The 16,818-nt window shown below is 32.6% G+C and overlaps 1 protein-coding gene across 2 annotated transcripts in view; it reads right to left on the reverse strand.

Moving 5' to 3' along the window:
* pb (homeobox proposcipedia) overlaps positions 1–15,712 on the reverse strand; it is a 62,492-nt gene extending 46,780 nt beyond the window's left edge. Inside the window, exon 1 of one of the 2 annotated variants that reach the window (XM_015515424.2) lies at positions 14,475–15,712. In XM_015515424.2, the coding sequence (XP_015370910.2) occupies positions 14,475–15,015 (541 nt within the window). In that variant the 5' untranslated portion in view covers positions 15,016–15,712. The remainder of the gene's footprint in view (positions 1–14,474) is intronic. The other variant, XM_015515425.2, reaches the window with a different exon arrangement.
* Between the last annotated feature and the right edge of the window lie 1,106 nt (positions 15,713–16,818).

Genomic DNA, 16,818 nt, shown 5'->3' on the forward strand with positions numbered 1-16,818 from the left:
AATATTATTATTATTATACGTATAGACCGAAAAACTCGTTTAGGATTTATTATAAATCACGTGAAATTTTTAACTCTTCGTTCACACATACATGATACATAGATTCGGCGGCAGCCACGGTGTGTGTGAAAGTGACTGGTGGCCGAAGGACGCATCGATGCGTTTTGAGGCTTTAAAACCGATGTGAGGGGTAGGTGCGGTAACGCGGTGGAAGGGTTTCTGGGGTACCGGAAGTCTATATACATAGGTATTACCTAAATATATATAAGGGCTTTCACCCCCACCCACCACGATAGGTTTTAGTCATCCCCGATACATAATCAATCACTGCCGGAACGCGCGTTCCGGGCCGCCGGGTGCCGCCGCCGCTGCCGTTAACTAAGAAACTTCGCTAGTCGTCAAATTCATTCATGCTAACCACCGCCGCCTTCTCCTCTCTGCTTCGAATCTCCTTCACCCTATCTATGTTTCTCCCTTCATCCTCTGTATTCTCTCGCCGATCTCGTTTCATTTCCCTCTTCCCCTTGCGTATAAAACCCGCACACCCTTCCACAGGGTGTAGACGATCCAACCTATTTATCCCTTACAAATTAACTCGACCCTACCACCGTCATCGTGCAATTCCGTTAAATTGATTGAACCCGCAACGGCATCGGCTTCGACGGCGGTAACGGCGACGGCAGACGAACCCGACGTGCGTATATTATACAAGAATAAGACAACAGAGTAGCGGCAAAAACAAATTCCATCGTTCGTTTTGTCACTTTTGTCACACTTACGTTGCTGTTATCTACTGAATAATTTATGACGTTAAGTCTTTCTATGTTACGTAGGTTCAGGTATTAAGACAAATGTGTCGAAAATTAAAATAGGTTTATTGTAGGTACACAGAGTAGTAAAAAGTCGGTTATCCGAATATCATTTCGAACAAACCCCACTGCATACGTAGGTATAAGTATAAGTTCTACCAAAATATCACATATATTATAATTAATATAAAATGCTTAAATGTTTGAATCGTACTGCAAATATTACCTGGTACCTATGTCATTCTGTAGTATCGATTTTTAATAAGTTTTCTATATCATATTTTTTTTATTTTTTTTTTTTTTTTTTTGGGGGGGGGAGTTCAAGAACTTATGATCGTAATTATTTCTTAAACAAACGTATCTATATAATCTAATGGCTAAATAATACTCTATATACCAGTCGTGGTTTTAATTATTACATTTTACATTAATATATATAGTATAATATAATTGTATACTATAGCGGTAATATGGAAGTGATTGTAGTCTGTACTGAAGTTTAGTTTGTTGCAAATTTGTTACGTTTTATATAATTTTTATTATTTTAATAAAATGAGTTATATTTCTAATTTCTATAGAAATTATAATAAGTATACACGGAGGAAAATTATTTAGTGTAAATTTATTATATATATTAAATAAAAATTATAAAAGAAAAAGCGATGACCACAACGTTTTTTACTGGACATGTTCAACTAAATGTGGAGCAAAACTTTGTACTATTGAAACATCAAACGGAGAACACAAAATCGACGAGAAGTCTACATTTTCAGAAAATCAACACTCTCACTCAGCGGACCCAATTGTCGTTGAAGCAAAAAAAATCAAGGAAAATTTTAAACAAAAAGCATTAACATCAAATGTTGAAAAACCAATTCAAATATTCCATGCAGCTATTTCAGTTCCTACAAAAATTATTTCATCGCATATTACTAAAGAATCAGCAAAACAAATTGTCAAACGTCAACGTCGTATTAACCTAAATCAAAATGAACCCAAAACAATTTAATCAATAGATCCTCCAGAGTCGTTATGTACAACATTATCTGGAGAATATTTTTTAGTAAAAAAAACCGAATCTGTTTTATTGTTTACAACAAAAGAAAATTGTAAATATCTCCAGGAATATAAATGTTGGTCAGCTGACGAAACATTTCAATCTTGCCCAAATATTTTTCAACAGCTTTATTGCATACGTGGATCTATTAAACGTGGTATTGACGAAATATACGTTCCGTTGGTGTATTGACTTCTAGCTGTAAAAAGTCAATCCATATACATTGAAATGTTTAACTTAATCAATCAATATTGTTATGAAAATAAAATTGATTTAACGGAAAACACGGATCTTGGAATTATTACAGATTTTGAAATCGCAACAATAAACGCTATCAATGAAGTTTATCCTTTTGTAATGCATTCAACATGTTTTTTTCATTTTTGCAAAAATATTTTTCGAAAAATACAAAATGTTGGTTTTTCAACAAAGTATTTAAATGATGCAGATTTTAATCTTTTAGCTAGACACATCCCAGCAATGGCATTTTTGCCGATTGAAATAGTACGGCATTAGTCAATGATAATTAAAATTAATATTTTAATAAATTATGATATTTTATAAATATTTTGATTTTAGATTCAAGAAGCATGGTCTCTTTTAAAATCTTTTTTTCAATAATAATGATGAAGAAAAAAGTCTAATAACATATCTTGAAGAAACTTATGTACTTGGAAAAATCGGTATGAGAACAAGGAGTAGGCCTAACAATGCGCCTCCACGAAATCCTCCATTGTTTTCATCAGATATTTGGTCAGTTTCCAATCACGTTAGTTTAGAACTTCCGAGAACAACTAATACAGTTGAATATCGTGGCATAGAAAGTTAAATCGACTTACATCTCGTCATCCAGAGGGATATTACAAATATTACAAATTTCATTAACATATATTATATTTTATAAATATTTCATTTCATATATTTTATTCAGAGCTTCACAAATTTATTACAATCATGCAAAAAGTTCAAGCTGAAACAGAATCCCAGATTGAAATTTTAATATCCGGTCATCAAATAAAGAAGAAGAAATATGGTGTGAAACGCAATCTCAGATTGCAATCAATTCAACAACGAATAAACGACAATCCTAATTATTGTAAATTGGAGTTTTTAAAAGCAATTGCATATAATTTAAGTTTTTAATTGCATATATCATGATAAAATGTCGCTCTTTATTATTATTTTTTTTTTTTAAATATCAAATAGATTTTTAATTTAAATAAATAATTTTCGTACAAACAACTTTTCAATCACATAACTATTCGAACAAATACGTTTTCTAACTCGTCATTCGAAAATCTGACCTTCGAACACATGACATTCGAAGACATGACTGTTTCTATGTTTTTTTATGCCCTGTGACCACAAATAATGATAATAATAACAATGTATTATACTTGTACCACGCGAAAATTGAAACGCGCTTATAGGTGTGCGTGTAAATTATAATATGCTGTGTATAATGCATATACCTATGTGCGTGTACTCGACGACAAAATTACAGGTTTTAAAACGGCCACCACCGGCGTCGACAGCGCACCATCAGCGATCGGATTACACAGAGGCTTAGCACAAATAATATATATAAGGACGACAGTATATATACGTAGGCACGGGGGGGGGGGGAGGAGAGGGTAGACGAGGTAGACGATATATATATATATATATATATACATATTATAGGTGTATAAATTCACGAGGGGGTTCGTCGAACGCTTGGTAGAGAGGTGGGATATATTATGTAAGGAGGGGTAAACCGAGGGGGTTTGTTTCTGGTGTGCACCGCACGCGCATATAGGTATACGTACACCGGGCTGCGGCGGCGGGTTGACTCTGACAAATCGCATATGATTACGGAGGTACTCGCCCGTGTGTTATTATTATGTCATTAGTGGCGCGGCGGCGACTGAAGGGTGCCCGGCCCGGCCTATATATCCGACTATACATATATTTACGAGCTGAAGTCTGTATGACTGTATGTGAGTATGCATGTGTGTATGTGTGTGTGTGCGCGCGCGCGCGCGCTACAATATGAAACTATAGGTACAGCTCTTGCATGTACGCTTTTATATTATATCATATCGTATATACATGCGTAGAGTGGTTCTATGTCATGTCCAGAGTTTTATATTTTTTAAACGGCTACCAATAGAGACATTGCTCTGATGTACAAAGATAACCTTGAAAAGAATGCCATACACCATGGCTGTACTTATATTGAGGATAGGCACCTACATTATATTGGATATGAACTTTTGCATATTATATAGACACATTACACACAACACAAATATCGTAATTCGTAAGTACCCAAACACATTTTGTTTGAAAAACTTTAGACCAAATGCCGTTTACTGAATCGGATCACGTACAGACTAAATGCTATTAAGAAGTTTTCATCTTTTTTTCTGTTCATCAGACAACAATGAACCGACGGTGGACGCACGTATGAATGCATCATCGATCTCAAAGAGTGGTAAAATTCGTATTAATTGTTAAATTTTTTCGTGTTAGAAAATCACAGTTTTTTTTATAAATAGCCATAAACCCTATATTATATAGTTACCAGTGTAAAAATAACGATTGCACATTAAGTGTGACGGGACTATTCTTGAGGTATGCAATCAAAATGAACCAAAATTATAAATCATTAGCGGCTACCTCCTAAGTTCCATTTCGCGTGTTCCAAACCATAGCACGCATAATCGAATGGATTAATTGATTTAAATTACAAACGTTCAAACACGCGCTTTGTATGCGTTAAACGAATAGTCTATTGTCAAAAACTCAAAACAATAATTATTTAGTAATCTTAAGCGTATTGTTACAAATACAACTATTTATACTATAAATAACATTATATGTAATGAACGTAACAGCAAATTATAGTGTTATTTTATATACCGATATTGTCATAAACCCAAGACGGCATAATTTATTATATTGTACATTTCTTCCAATAGGAAGTATGCAACATTACATCTGACAATGTAAATCACATTAAAAAAAAACGATTGATTTATACTCGTTGCTGCTTTTAAAAATCGAATTACACTTTTTTACTAATGAAACGAGTGAAAAGTCTCTAGGGAAACGGTAGCGTGACGCGACATATATCTGCCACTCGAACACTCGCATTTTATATAAAACTATATTATTATACTCTATTTTTCATCACTCTCTCCTGTCTCTGATTTCTCTCTCTATTTCTCTTAAAAATATTCGAACTCGCGTTTTAAAAATTTATAGAATTACCTATACGTTTTTCAAACGAGTCTGTATGAAGTATTGAGGTGCCTGTATATTATAGTATATAAAGTACAATTCTTGAAATAATATTGGACATATTGGTGGGTCTAAAATCAATCTCTTTTCTCAATTCTTAGCATTCCTTATCGAACGGTTAAAAAATTCAACATAATAATTATAGGTATACTGTACGCTTTCATCTTATGCCATTTCTATATACTTTATGCATTACCCACTCTAGCTAGATTTGTCATTGCTGTTTAATTTATAATTTTAGGCTATTGTTTAAGACATTTCTTATGTTCCATCGTCATCAATTATTGCCATCTTGGCGAGTACACTACAAATAAAATATCATACCGATAACTGCTAAGCTGTTCTGACAATGCGTTGACGACGAGCGCGATTCGCACGCATCGTGACGTGTATTTTGGTACTGTCGTATTTCACTATCTAAAACGAAAATTGCAGCAGCTGCAGTGTATGATACTTATCGTCCCCAAACAATCTTTTACACGCATTATATTATTATTATTCCAGATCCGTCCCCTGCAGTATGAGAAACAACTGAGTGAAATTCTCGGCCGGCCGAACCGAAGCGGTTAAGAGAAAAGAAAAATTTGACATAAAAAACCGCTATAATATGGTTTGCATGGGTGTGACGTGAGGGGACGACGACAACGAGTGAGCGAAAAGAGAAAAATTAGAAATTCAGATTTTTGATATGAAAAATATACATATATACGACGTGTGTAAGCGTGGCGTATGTACGATATATGTATACGAGTGACGTGTGTTCCCGCAAGCGGAGAAAAGGATATGATCGAGTGCGGGTGAGAAGGGGCCGGGAGAGTCGGAAGGGCGCGCGGTGTGCGTTTAGAGCTTTTTGTGTCTGAGGCCGCGGCCAATTTATCAAAAAACATGTTCGACCCCATCTTCCCCCGGGGGGTCAACCGCCCGTCCACTGTTTACGGCGGTGGCACCGCTCAAACAGTGAATCGTATCTTCATAATATTACAACGGTGACATTTCCCCGTCATTTTTTCGTTTTACGACCATTTTTCTTCACTCGCTCTTATACGCAGGCTATACTATGCTATAATATATATATATATATAATACTATCGCCTTACTCTGCAGAAAAAAACCCACACCGCTCTTCATCTATTCCACCGTCACTCCACGCTTCCATGCACACACATACACACAAAAGCCCCTTGGCTTCATTTTTAACTTGCAAAATGACGTGGAAATTGAATCCGCCACGACCAGCAGCGTGGCACAGTGACTTTTGTCCGCAAATACAAAGTAGTTTTATTTTTTATCATCTTTATTGTGTATTTCTGACGTATGACCTTACAGCCGCCCCGTTCCCATTTCCTTCTTACTTATTTTCGACGGTATCCATCGTAGCACACTATCTATTTATATTATATAGACACATAGTATATACATATCTATATGTATACATAGTAATATAATATAATACGTTTGTGATTTCTATGCGCATCGTATATATAGATACAGTATAAGCCACGCACCGCTGTGGTCTACAACGAACTGTAATATATAGCAGAATACAATATATAGATATAATAATAATAATAATAGTAAAGGTATGTCCGTTAATGACACGTCCGACTACGCCAATGATGATAGGTACGCGAGTAATATATATAAAAGTTTTTTATTAATAATATTATGTGTTTTTTTTTCTATCGCACCCAAAATCCGAATCAACGGAAATTGGTACGTCAATCAATCGGGTTGCTGCAGGAAGCGGCTTCGGGTGGAAAATAAAAACAAAAAAGGTAGGTAGATACGACATAACATATTTTCATATATATATACACACATTTAAGAGTAGAGGTTATTAATAGTCTCCGTGGACCGCGGTATCACCGAGATTAATTATTATTATTGTGTTATGCGCTCCCCCTTGACGCCGCCGACGGTTCTCAACAAGTCGTCCTTGGTCACAGACTTGCCCTCCGGTCATCCTCTCCACACCGCCCTACACCATTGCCGTCATTCATATTGTATAATATATTTTATACGAAATATCATAATATATATATGTATATAAACACATACACATACACTTCCTCCCCTCGTGCTTTCCGACCCAATAACATTACTGCAGTGTATACGCCGTCTAGTCTTTATTGCCACCTCCATGGTCTAAAACGTTACATTTTAGACAAAATCTTACGTGTATACGATACATAAGTAATATATTAGTAGTGAGTACCTTCTAATACATTTCAGAAGCCTTGAAATAACATTTTTGATCGAAAAAATAAAAACGAAAGGACTCAAACGACAATACTGTATTACTGTATCCTTATCAGAGTAATATTTGGTGCGAGAAAAAATAAAAAACTTGAAAAATTTTAAACTTAAATAAAGTTTCCATAATATTATTATTTATTATTATAATATTATAATATTCACGATGCTGTTCACCGTATACTTACAAAGAACAAAGTATATTATATTTTTTCAAAAAGTTTTTATTCCATTATTATTATATAGTTTTACGAGAATGTTTTATTCACTAGGTATGTAGTCTACTATATAATTTCCTGCAAAATATAAATATAACGTATCAAATTTGAATTTGACAACACCAATTTTTTTACTCATGTATATAACTCGCTTAATAATTGAAATATCACATATAAACAAATCTAAGTAAAACGAAGATCTTGTTTTACTTTTAATTTAAATAATTAGTAGGCACACACTAATATTAAAGATAATAATGGTTTTGCTGAATACACACTTGCTAGAATACACGCAGGACGTAAAATTTTTAATAAACACAATAAGATTATTATTCAATGTTAATTTTCACACTTTGAATTATTATAAATTATTATTTTATAATAAGCAACGCTTCGAATTTCAGATAGTCATATTAATATATTATTTAGTAAACGAGAAAAAACTATGCTTTCAATATTTACTAATGTTTGGCGTTCACTTTATTTGTAAACTTTATAAGGTTAATTGTAAATTAAATGATTATTAATTAGTCGTTTAAATATATTAGAGTCGAGTTTTCTGAGTACTGAAATTATACATTTAAATATTAGCATAATGTTATACAATAGAAAACATAACTACGAGAATATTAATAATTAATACATTATATATTTATTTGAATGTTTAAACATTCATTTTATATAATAAATATAGAACAGTTTTACTCGCTTCATAAGATATTACATAAGAATAGTTGAATCTGATGAAAGTAGTTTTCGCAAAAAAAAATTTATTTTATTTTATTGCACACATACGGGTACCTACTCTGAGATTATGATGTATTACTATGAAGAAGATAAAAATTAAATAGACGTATAGTGTATACCTATTGGCTATTATCTACTTATATATAGGTATATTATATAATAAGTGATATAATCAATGGACACAGCATTATGTTGTATACACGCAAACTTTAGTAATGAATTTCAATTTAAATATTCACTAAACATACTTGTTATAAATATTGGAAGTACGCATAATGATTCAGACCCGTGTGCAGGATTGAATAATGGGGAGTGTTTTGAAGAAAAAAAATGTATAAAATAGATACATCAATAAATAGCAAATAGTATTATAACAAATTTATATTTATTATTAATTTTGTAAGTACCTATATTAAAAGTTATGCATCATTACAAATATGATTATAAAATATTACATAGGTATAGGTAATAAATCAAAAATGAATAACACGATTTTTTTGGTCTCGATTGTGGGGGGGGTGAACCCATTGCACAATGGCCTGCACTCTTTAAACGATTTTATAAGTACAAGTATAATTCTGTTGTATACGACATATTCGAAAATTTCGATAAAATCATTACACTGAAGTACTCAAATATTTATATCGTATTATGGTTGTATACTACTGGTTTTACATAGTATTTATAAACTCTTAAAAATATATTAATTGCTATAATTACAAATTATTAAAAAGTTCATAATTTTATTAATTATATGACTAAAAATATTTAATATCAACACTATATAACATTAAAGTGTTGTTATGGAATTGTTTGTGCAGAAATAGATATTTTATATATAATATGTATAATAACAATATAAATATAAATTATACAAATCATGCTCATCAAAGATGAGTTTTATACTTATAAAATTAATTAGTCTCTATATAATAATATCAAATAGTCTGTTAAGAATTAATGCATAATCCTAAGTAATTTCATACTCACTCGTTCAAGTCTCTTTTATTAAATTACTAATCATCCTTATCAATATTATAACATTACTTATTATGACGAGTATAATAATATTATAATAATAATTAATATATAGTTGTATCAATATAGATACTTTCTACCTATAGGTATCAATTGTTATAATTAAAGGTATCTTCAATTTGGGTTTCTCGGGATTTTAGTATGTTAATATAAAAACAATGTGTTTATTCTAAATAGTTCAAATTATATTTTTTATCATAGACTTATACTAAGTGTAAGGTCTATGATTTTTATAAATTATAAAAAGTGATATGCGTAACTCAGCAACCTTATTTCTAAATAATTCTTCATTGTCGAAAAGTAATTGTAAAATTTTTGACAGTACATTTCTTTAGAGTCTAGATTATTATCGAAATAAATATTAAATTATAAAATATCTAACTAATAAAAATATGTTAAGATATAGTACCTATATCAGATATACGTTTCAACGTTTAGTTTATCATAAAAAATAATAATATACAATATACATAATATAGTTGTCTGATATATTTGGTGAACACAGCTGTAGCCTGTAGACAATATTTTCGTATATTTTGCAAAAACTACAAAATTAATGTAGGCAACATAATTTAAAGGTAGTAGGAAAGGTAGGAAAAAGTGTATTGTGTATTATATTACTTACATAGTAAATACAAATTAATAGTAATATATATACATAATAATAATTATATTGTATTATTTTACAATAAACATCACACAATAAATTACTATAAAATAATATTTAAACGAAACAATTCATATCATATGGGTAACAAAAATAAAAACATGCCATGTGCTTATATGTACATATAAATTAATAGGCGCGTATGTGTGTGTGTGTGTGTGTGTGTGTGTGTGTGTGTTAGTAACGAAAATTATAGGTACGTTTTTTCTTGCAAATACTGCAGCATGCACATCATGTTCACAATTATGTATCACAAAAGAACGTGGTAACTTGTCTTTCGCCGATAATTGTTTGATCACCGGTTATCATATCAAAAACCTGTTTATAAACTAAAAATCTAATGAGTACTCTTCATAACATTGTACGATGTTTTGAATCCCCGTATTACCTGCAATGCAGGTAAATAAGTGCACATTATATAATACATCCATTCAAGTGCATTGAGTTGACCATAGTCTTCTGTATAAATACCATACACAAATAAAATTATTATAATACACCATCGTCTAAATTGACAGCTTGTAAAGTATGGCGAAAATATATTGCGTGATATTATATTTAATAACCCGATAATCCTTAAATTACTATATTTTGTCGATAAATTATACATTTTAACATCAAGAATAGTACTATGAAACGTTCAAATTTTACATGCAAACAGTGTAAAGACGTAGTGTATTGTAGTATCCAAAATTGCCGTTAAAATAATATAATAATAATATACGCCGATCTAACCTACTGGCTACTGTAGAGGCTCAAAATAAGTAAAATGAAGCATTTCTTGCCGATATACGAAGGTATATTATTATAATAGGTTAGTGCACATGTAATATTGTATTATTATACCGTCATGAAAAAAACTTTTTGAAGGTGTACTTTATAATATAGCTTCGGTAAACCATAATAATTTTATCATACACGTCGTACAGCATAATTTAACCTTCGTGATAGACAGATTAAAATAATAGTATGCGGACAGTAATTAATGTTAGAACTTCATCGACGACGCGCGACGGCGGCGGTGTGGATGAGCTACCATATTTGACCTGGTCCACCTTTGGGATCTAACCCCAGCGCGATTGTAGCCAGTATATTAAAATTTCGTCATATACTCATATGTAAAACTGTTAAGAGTAAATGTTATTTTCGATAATGAATTATTCAATGACTTCCAAAAACATTTAAAACAACCGTTGAAAACACGATACTGTTTATTTTTTATTTTTTCAATAATTTATATAAAAGCAAAACGGTATTGTGTGTACAATGCTTTATTCATTAGTGTTTTCTTACGTGAAAAGAATGACCCTACTTTAACACCACAAATTTCTCACATCAACAGGCCTATCGATCACGTTCATGTCTGACAGAAGTCCACGTTTCACAAACTATATACAATAAGTAAAATTTATTCAAAATGGTCCATATAATATTTTTATATATATATTATATCATATTACGAAGTAGTGAACATTTTTTTCTTGAAAAGAAGGGGATACTTGTTCATTTTTTCCTTTTCAATGTACTTTGCGAGTAAATAATATAACAGATGTTGAGGAGAATCAATAAAAATGATTAAGAAATTATGTAAAAATTAAAAATAATATTGTTTTATATTGGTTAATAAAAAAGGTACATGATATTGTATATTATTTTCTGGACATACCTAGGTATAAAATGTATTAAATACACTTTTATTACACGTTAGGTTATATTATAATAATAGAATAAAAATAAAACACTTTTAGTTAAATGTATAATATAATGATTTTGATGTTTGATTAAAATTTTTATGCGAGATATGTTAGAAATATTATTACATACAAAAAGGAGCTAGTAAAATAAATAAATTCAATACATTTTTTTTAAGTTGGTAATTGGTATTATAACCATATATTTGAATGCAATAAATTATAAACGATTTCTAATTAACTTGTTTATGTAGTATGTACCAACTAAAAATTATGAATTTAAGTATTTAAGGTAGGTACCTACTTGTTATGTAAAATGAATAAATTATTTAGTTACAACGTAGATTAGAGGAATTTTATTAACCACAAGTTGTTTTATTATTATTACGAGTCAAAAAACAGTACCGATGTGACCTGACAATTGACAACACAAATTCTAAATTAAAATCTATAAAACTGTCATTCAACATTTTTTATAACACCTTATAAACAGCTAAAAAGCGAATCCGTCATTGATTCACATTTAACATCGAAATGATTTACGATTCGATGAATTTTAGGGGTTGTAATCATTATACTCGAGGGTGAGGGTAACTATTGCAGGATATTCGGTAGTCATAACAGTGTTTATTCACGCCACTTACACGGAAATCCCATAAACATCGGCAAATCGAATCATGTTTTGTTTTTAGCTATTTAATCGTTTCAATTATCCTTTTTTATTAACAACCTTTTTTGTTAATTTCAACCTGTCCTCTGTTTTATGGGTAGGTACCTTCGGCGGTCGGCAGAAGCGGCGTCGGCGACGACGGTCGGTGAGAAACTCCGATTTATCTGGCGGTGTATGTGTATACACACAAAAACACGATAATGATAAATCGACACGGTCAAACCCTCAACCGAATGTCAAACACAAATTGATGGGTTATTCGTCTGGGAAAAACAAAACCACGCTAATAATTTATACGTACGGGAAGTCCATTTCATACAGAACAATCAAAATTGCTTTCCGAAGTCTGTCTGGCGTTATAGAAAACGTTTAAGAAATTTCAAGTACACGAGAGTTAATTATATTGGCGATCATTTATAATTTGTTTCAATTAAGAGAAAAATGATATACCGGTATACACGTAATAATCCATGGCGTGGCGTTGGCAAGTTAATCACGATTCACAATTCACGGTGTTACTGCAGTTCTCTTAAATACTGTGGTAATTGTAGTTATACCGTATATGTGTACATTTGATAATTGAATATTTTGTTCGGTACCTACCTAATCCTTCTATATAATTTATAATATATTGTACATTTTCCTCATGATTTTGTATAAAACATCTTCGCGTGTAAAGTTGTGATATTATTATAAAAATAATAATTTGACAACAGACATTCTTTGAGGGTACTTACTGGGTTTATGTGAAAAGTTACCATATAGAGTACGAAATATTTTATTAAAAAAAAAAAAAACGGTAGTTTTCTCTCCCCTTATATGTGATTCAAACACACAATAAACGGGGTGAATTTAAATTTATAAAGTGATAAATGAAGTAACACATGTATGAGTAGTCAAAAACTTTTGATGTGTTCTTACTTCTTATGTGCTCAAAGAATGGCAATTCAAAAGTTATTGTTTATAAGTATAAAATTATACATAAGTACATTAGTAATATCAAGACATTATCAGTTTATAAAATGCAAAGTTAGTAAATAATACAATTAATTTTTAAAATGATAATAGGGTCAGCGGAAATTATTCATGATTTAACATAACATATAATATATTAGTATCAAATAGGTAAGGTTACTACTTATAATAGCCTATAGGTACGAATTATAATTATTGGAAATTTCTATCTACCATTAAAATAATATATTTATTAACAAAACAAAATAATGAAAGATTGAAATTTTTAAATTTTAATAACATTATACATACAATTATATGATAATCTAGTACCTACTACTCGTATATAACACTTCTAATTTTTTAGTTTTAAATTATAAAGAAATTATTTGAGTGTTTCGACTTTTAAAACTGATCACTAAATTCCATTTTATAGAACAAATGTAGTGTACTTGAGCCGATGACACAATGTGAAACTACTTATATATTACTGCTGTGCCAGTGTCCCTCGTCAAAACTAAGTTTACGGCCTAAACAATATGTATACGGACTGCAATGTCAAACTTTCTTAGACGTGCTGTGTAAGTAAATACACTGATCCGTAAAATATAGATATAATAATGGAAAAGTGTTTCAAAATGTGATGTACATACATAATTTGTAAGACATTTAATATATCTTATTGTCGATTTTTGGAGGTTACACCAGTAGCGCACTATAGCGCCCACGTAGGGTACCAATAAGTAGTGCAATTGCACTGGTTCCACGTGGGTCTTAGGGCCCGGGGCCCACTATGCCCATATATGCATGGCTATACTCATTTGGATCATTTAGGAGCTCTATAATATTATATAACTGCACTGGTTCATCAAAAACCCTGTGGGTTACATACTAAAAACCATAAAGATTCACTTAGAGAGACTTTGAAGGATTTTTAAGAACTCCTTACATTTTCGCGTTCGTATATAACATAATATAGTATATATGTTAACGTATACGTTAAAAAAAACGTTCGATACGGTAAATGTGGCTGTTAGCTTACGGACGATAATAGTCGTATAATATAATCTATTTGCGAAACTTACCTTGATGGTTGTTCTTCCTGGTGGTCTTTTTTTCCTTCATCCAAGGATACTCTTGCTGTCCACCGCCTCCGACGGCACCGACTCCACCACCGCCGACGCCAACCTGCTGATCTGCCTGCATCTGGTACATGGCGGCAGCGGCTGCGGCGGCGGCAGCGACCTGGTGGTGCTGCTGCTGGTGCTGAGGATCCACCGGTGACACGTTCTCGTTACCGCCGCCACCGCCTCCCATCACGTGGTGCATCATGTAGTCCGGCACGGCGGCGGGTTGATAGTCGGCCGCGGACACGGCCGCCATCCAGAACCCGTTGCCATCCTGCAAACCGGCCGCCACTGGTGAGTCCTTCATGGACATTGCTGTCGCCGCGTACATGTCTCCCTTGCGGTCGCCACCGCCGCAATCATCGTCATCGTCGTCGTCGTCGGCGGCCGTGGCGGCGTGCAGGGCGTCGGCCAACATTTGAGGACCACCGAACGCGCCCAACATTAGCTGCTGCTGTTTGCCGGGTCGCAGATCGGCCTCGGTGTTTTTTAACATCATTCCGAACGCGCGAGGAATGTATTTTTCACAAGAAAATCGTCGTGTTACTTTCAATATCACCGCACGATAATGTCACACTAATTAACACGTTTATCGCGATTGATTTATCGACGGCGTGTAATGTGTATATTTAATAATATAAGAGTAATATTTATTTTTTTATTATTAAAGCATAGTAATATGACCGAGTAATAGTAGTACTGTAGTAGTATAGTAGTTTTAGTAGTAGTATTTAGTATAATAGTAATAGTATATAGTGGATGTAGTACAATAGTAGCATTTTACAATTAATAATTTTACACATCAGTAGTACCTAGTATAATGATAATATTATTGTAGTCGTTGTATAATACAATATTTTCTAATGTCAGAACCGATATAATATTTTAGTAACGGTTTTTACGACGCGGCGTGTAACGACGGCAATTAATAATGAAAACGAAATAAAACTCGCGCACATTCATCGCACCATCATCATCACAATAATTACATAATATAGGGAAAGCACTGGCTGCAGAGTAACCGACGTTTAGCAGACGTCGTGGTCGAACGTAGTCCGCCGACTGTCGGCCATCGGACGCGTATGTCGATGTCGTCGTCGTCGTCGTCGCAGTCGCCGCAGTCACAAGCAGAGTGTACCTACAGTGCCAGTTGCGGCGGATGAGGCGATACGCCGACGATGGCGCGCGACGGACCGATAGTTTTATTATTATTACTATTGCCGTTCCCGGTACTACCGCACGCCGCGCGCAGCACACGAACCATACGCCGTGCGCCTGCGCCGCGATCGGTACAACGGGGCCGCCTTTTCTCTGCCGCCGCCGCCGCCGCTGTCAGTCACCACCACCGCCGCCGCCGCACAGCAGCCACAGCCGATGATTTTTCCCGCGCACCACCTGTCAATCATTACACACACGCGTGCGCGCGCAATCGTTTTACTCTACACTCTCGCTTATAGACGACATACGGAATAATATCTAATGTGATATTTTTTTTTTTTTATTAACACGATATTGTTTATACTAAGTATACCTACTTGGTAGTAGGCAGTGTATCGAAAGAATAAACATAAACAACTGCTTATTTACCTACGAGCTACGAGGCTATGCGTATTACCTACAGATAATATATTATTATAACGAAAATTAATCGAATATATAATTTGTACTCTTAGAATATTATACAAGCAAGTACATATCAAATATATAGGTATAAATTGACCTGATTGAATCCATGAGGAATACAACTCAACAATTTTTTTCATTATTTATGGAACGGCGTGTTATTAATATAAAAATTTGATTATTTATGATAATTGTTATTAAATATGCCGGGGATAATCCCTATAATATTATAACTGTTATAAACTTCTAACTGTTTTAAAATATAGGTAGGTAGGCAATCAATTTTCATTTTCTATCACAAATATGTAAGTTGAAAGACTCGGTTTTAACAGACTTTATTACTCGACTAATACTTGGGAAAATTGTATTAATGTAATAGTTATTGTTACTTGACCAATAAACTCGGTACTCTGCAATTTTTTAATAAATAATGAATAATCTCAGACCATCTTTATTTTAAATAAATATAAATAATACTTATTTGTTGGTGCATTAACATATATTATAACCAATATTTTATCGCTAATTGTAAGTAAGTATTTTGTAGTACCTATTTAATCACATCATATTTTTGATAAAAAAATATGATATTATTAAATTAAACTTTTTATTGTTGTACTATTTCTATACACACCTAAATTTTAAATTGTTAGCAATTTTTCACTGTATATATAGTTAT

Source organism: Diuraphis noxia, unplaced genomic scaffold, assembly GCF_037042655.1.
Source record: "Diuraphis noxia isolate RWA-SAM2 unplaced genomic scaffold, SU_Dnox_SAM2 contig0002, whole genome shotgun sequence".
Taxonomy (NCBI): domain Eukaryota; kingdom Metazoa; phylum Arthropoda; class Insecta; order Hemiptera; family Aphididae; genus Diuraphis; species Diuraphis noxia.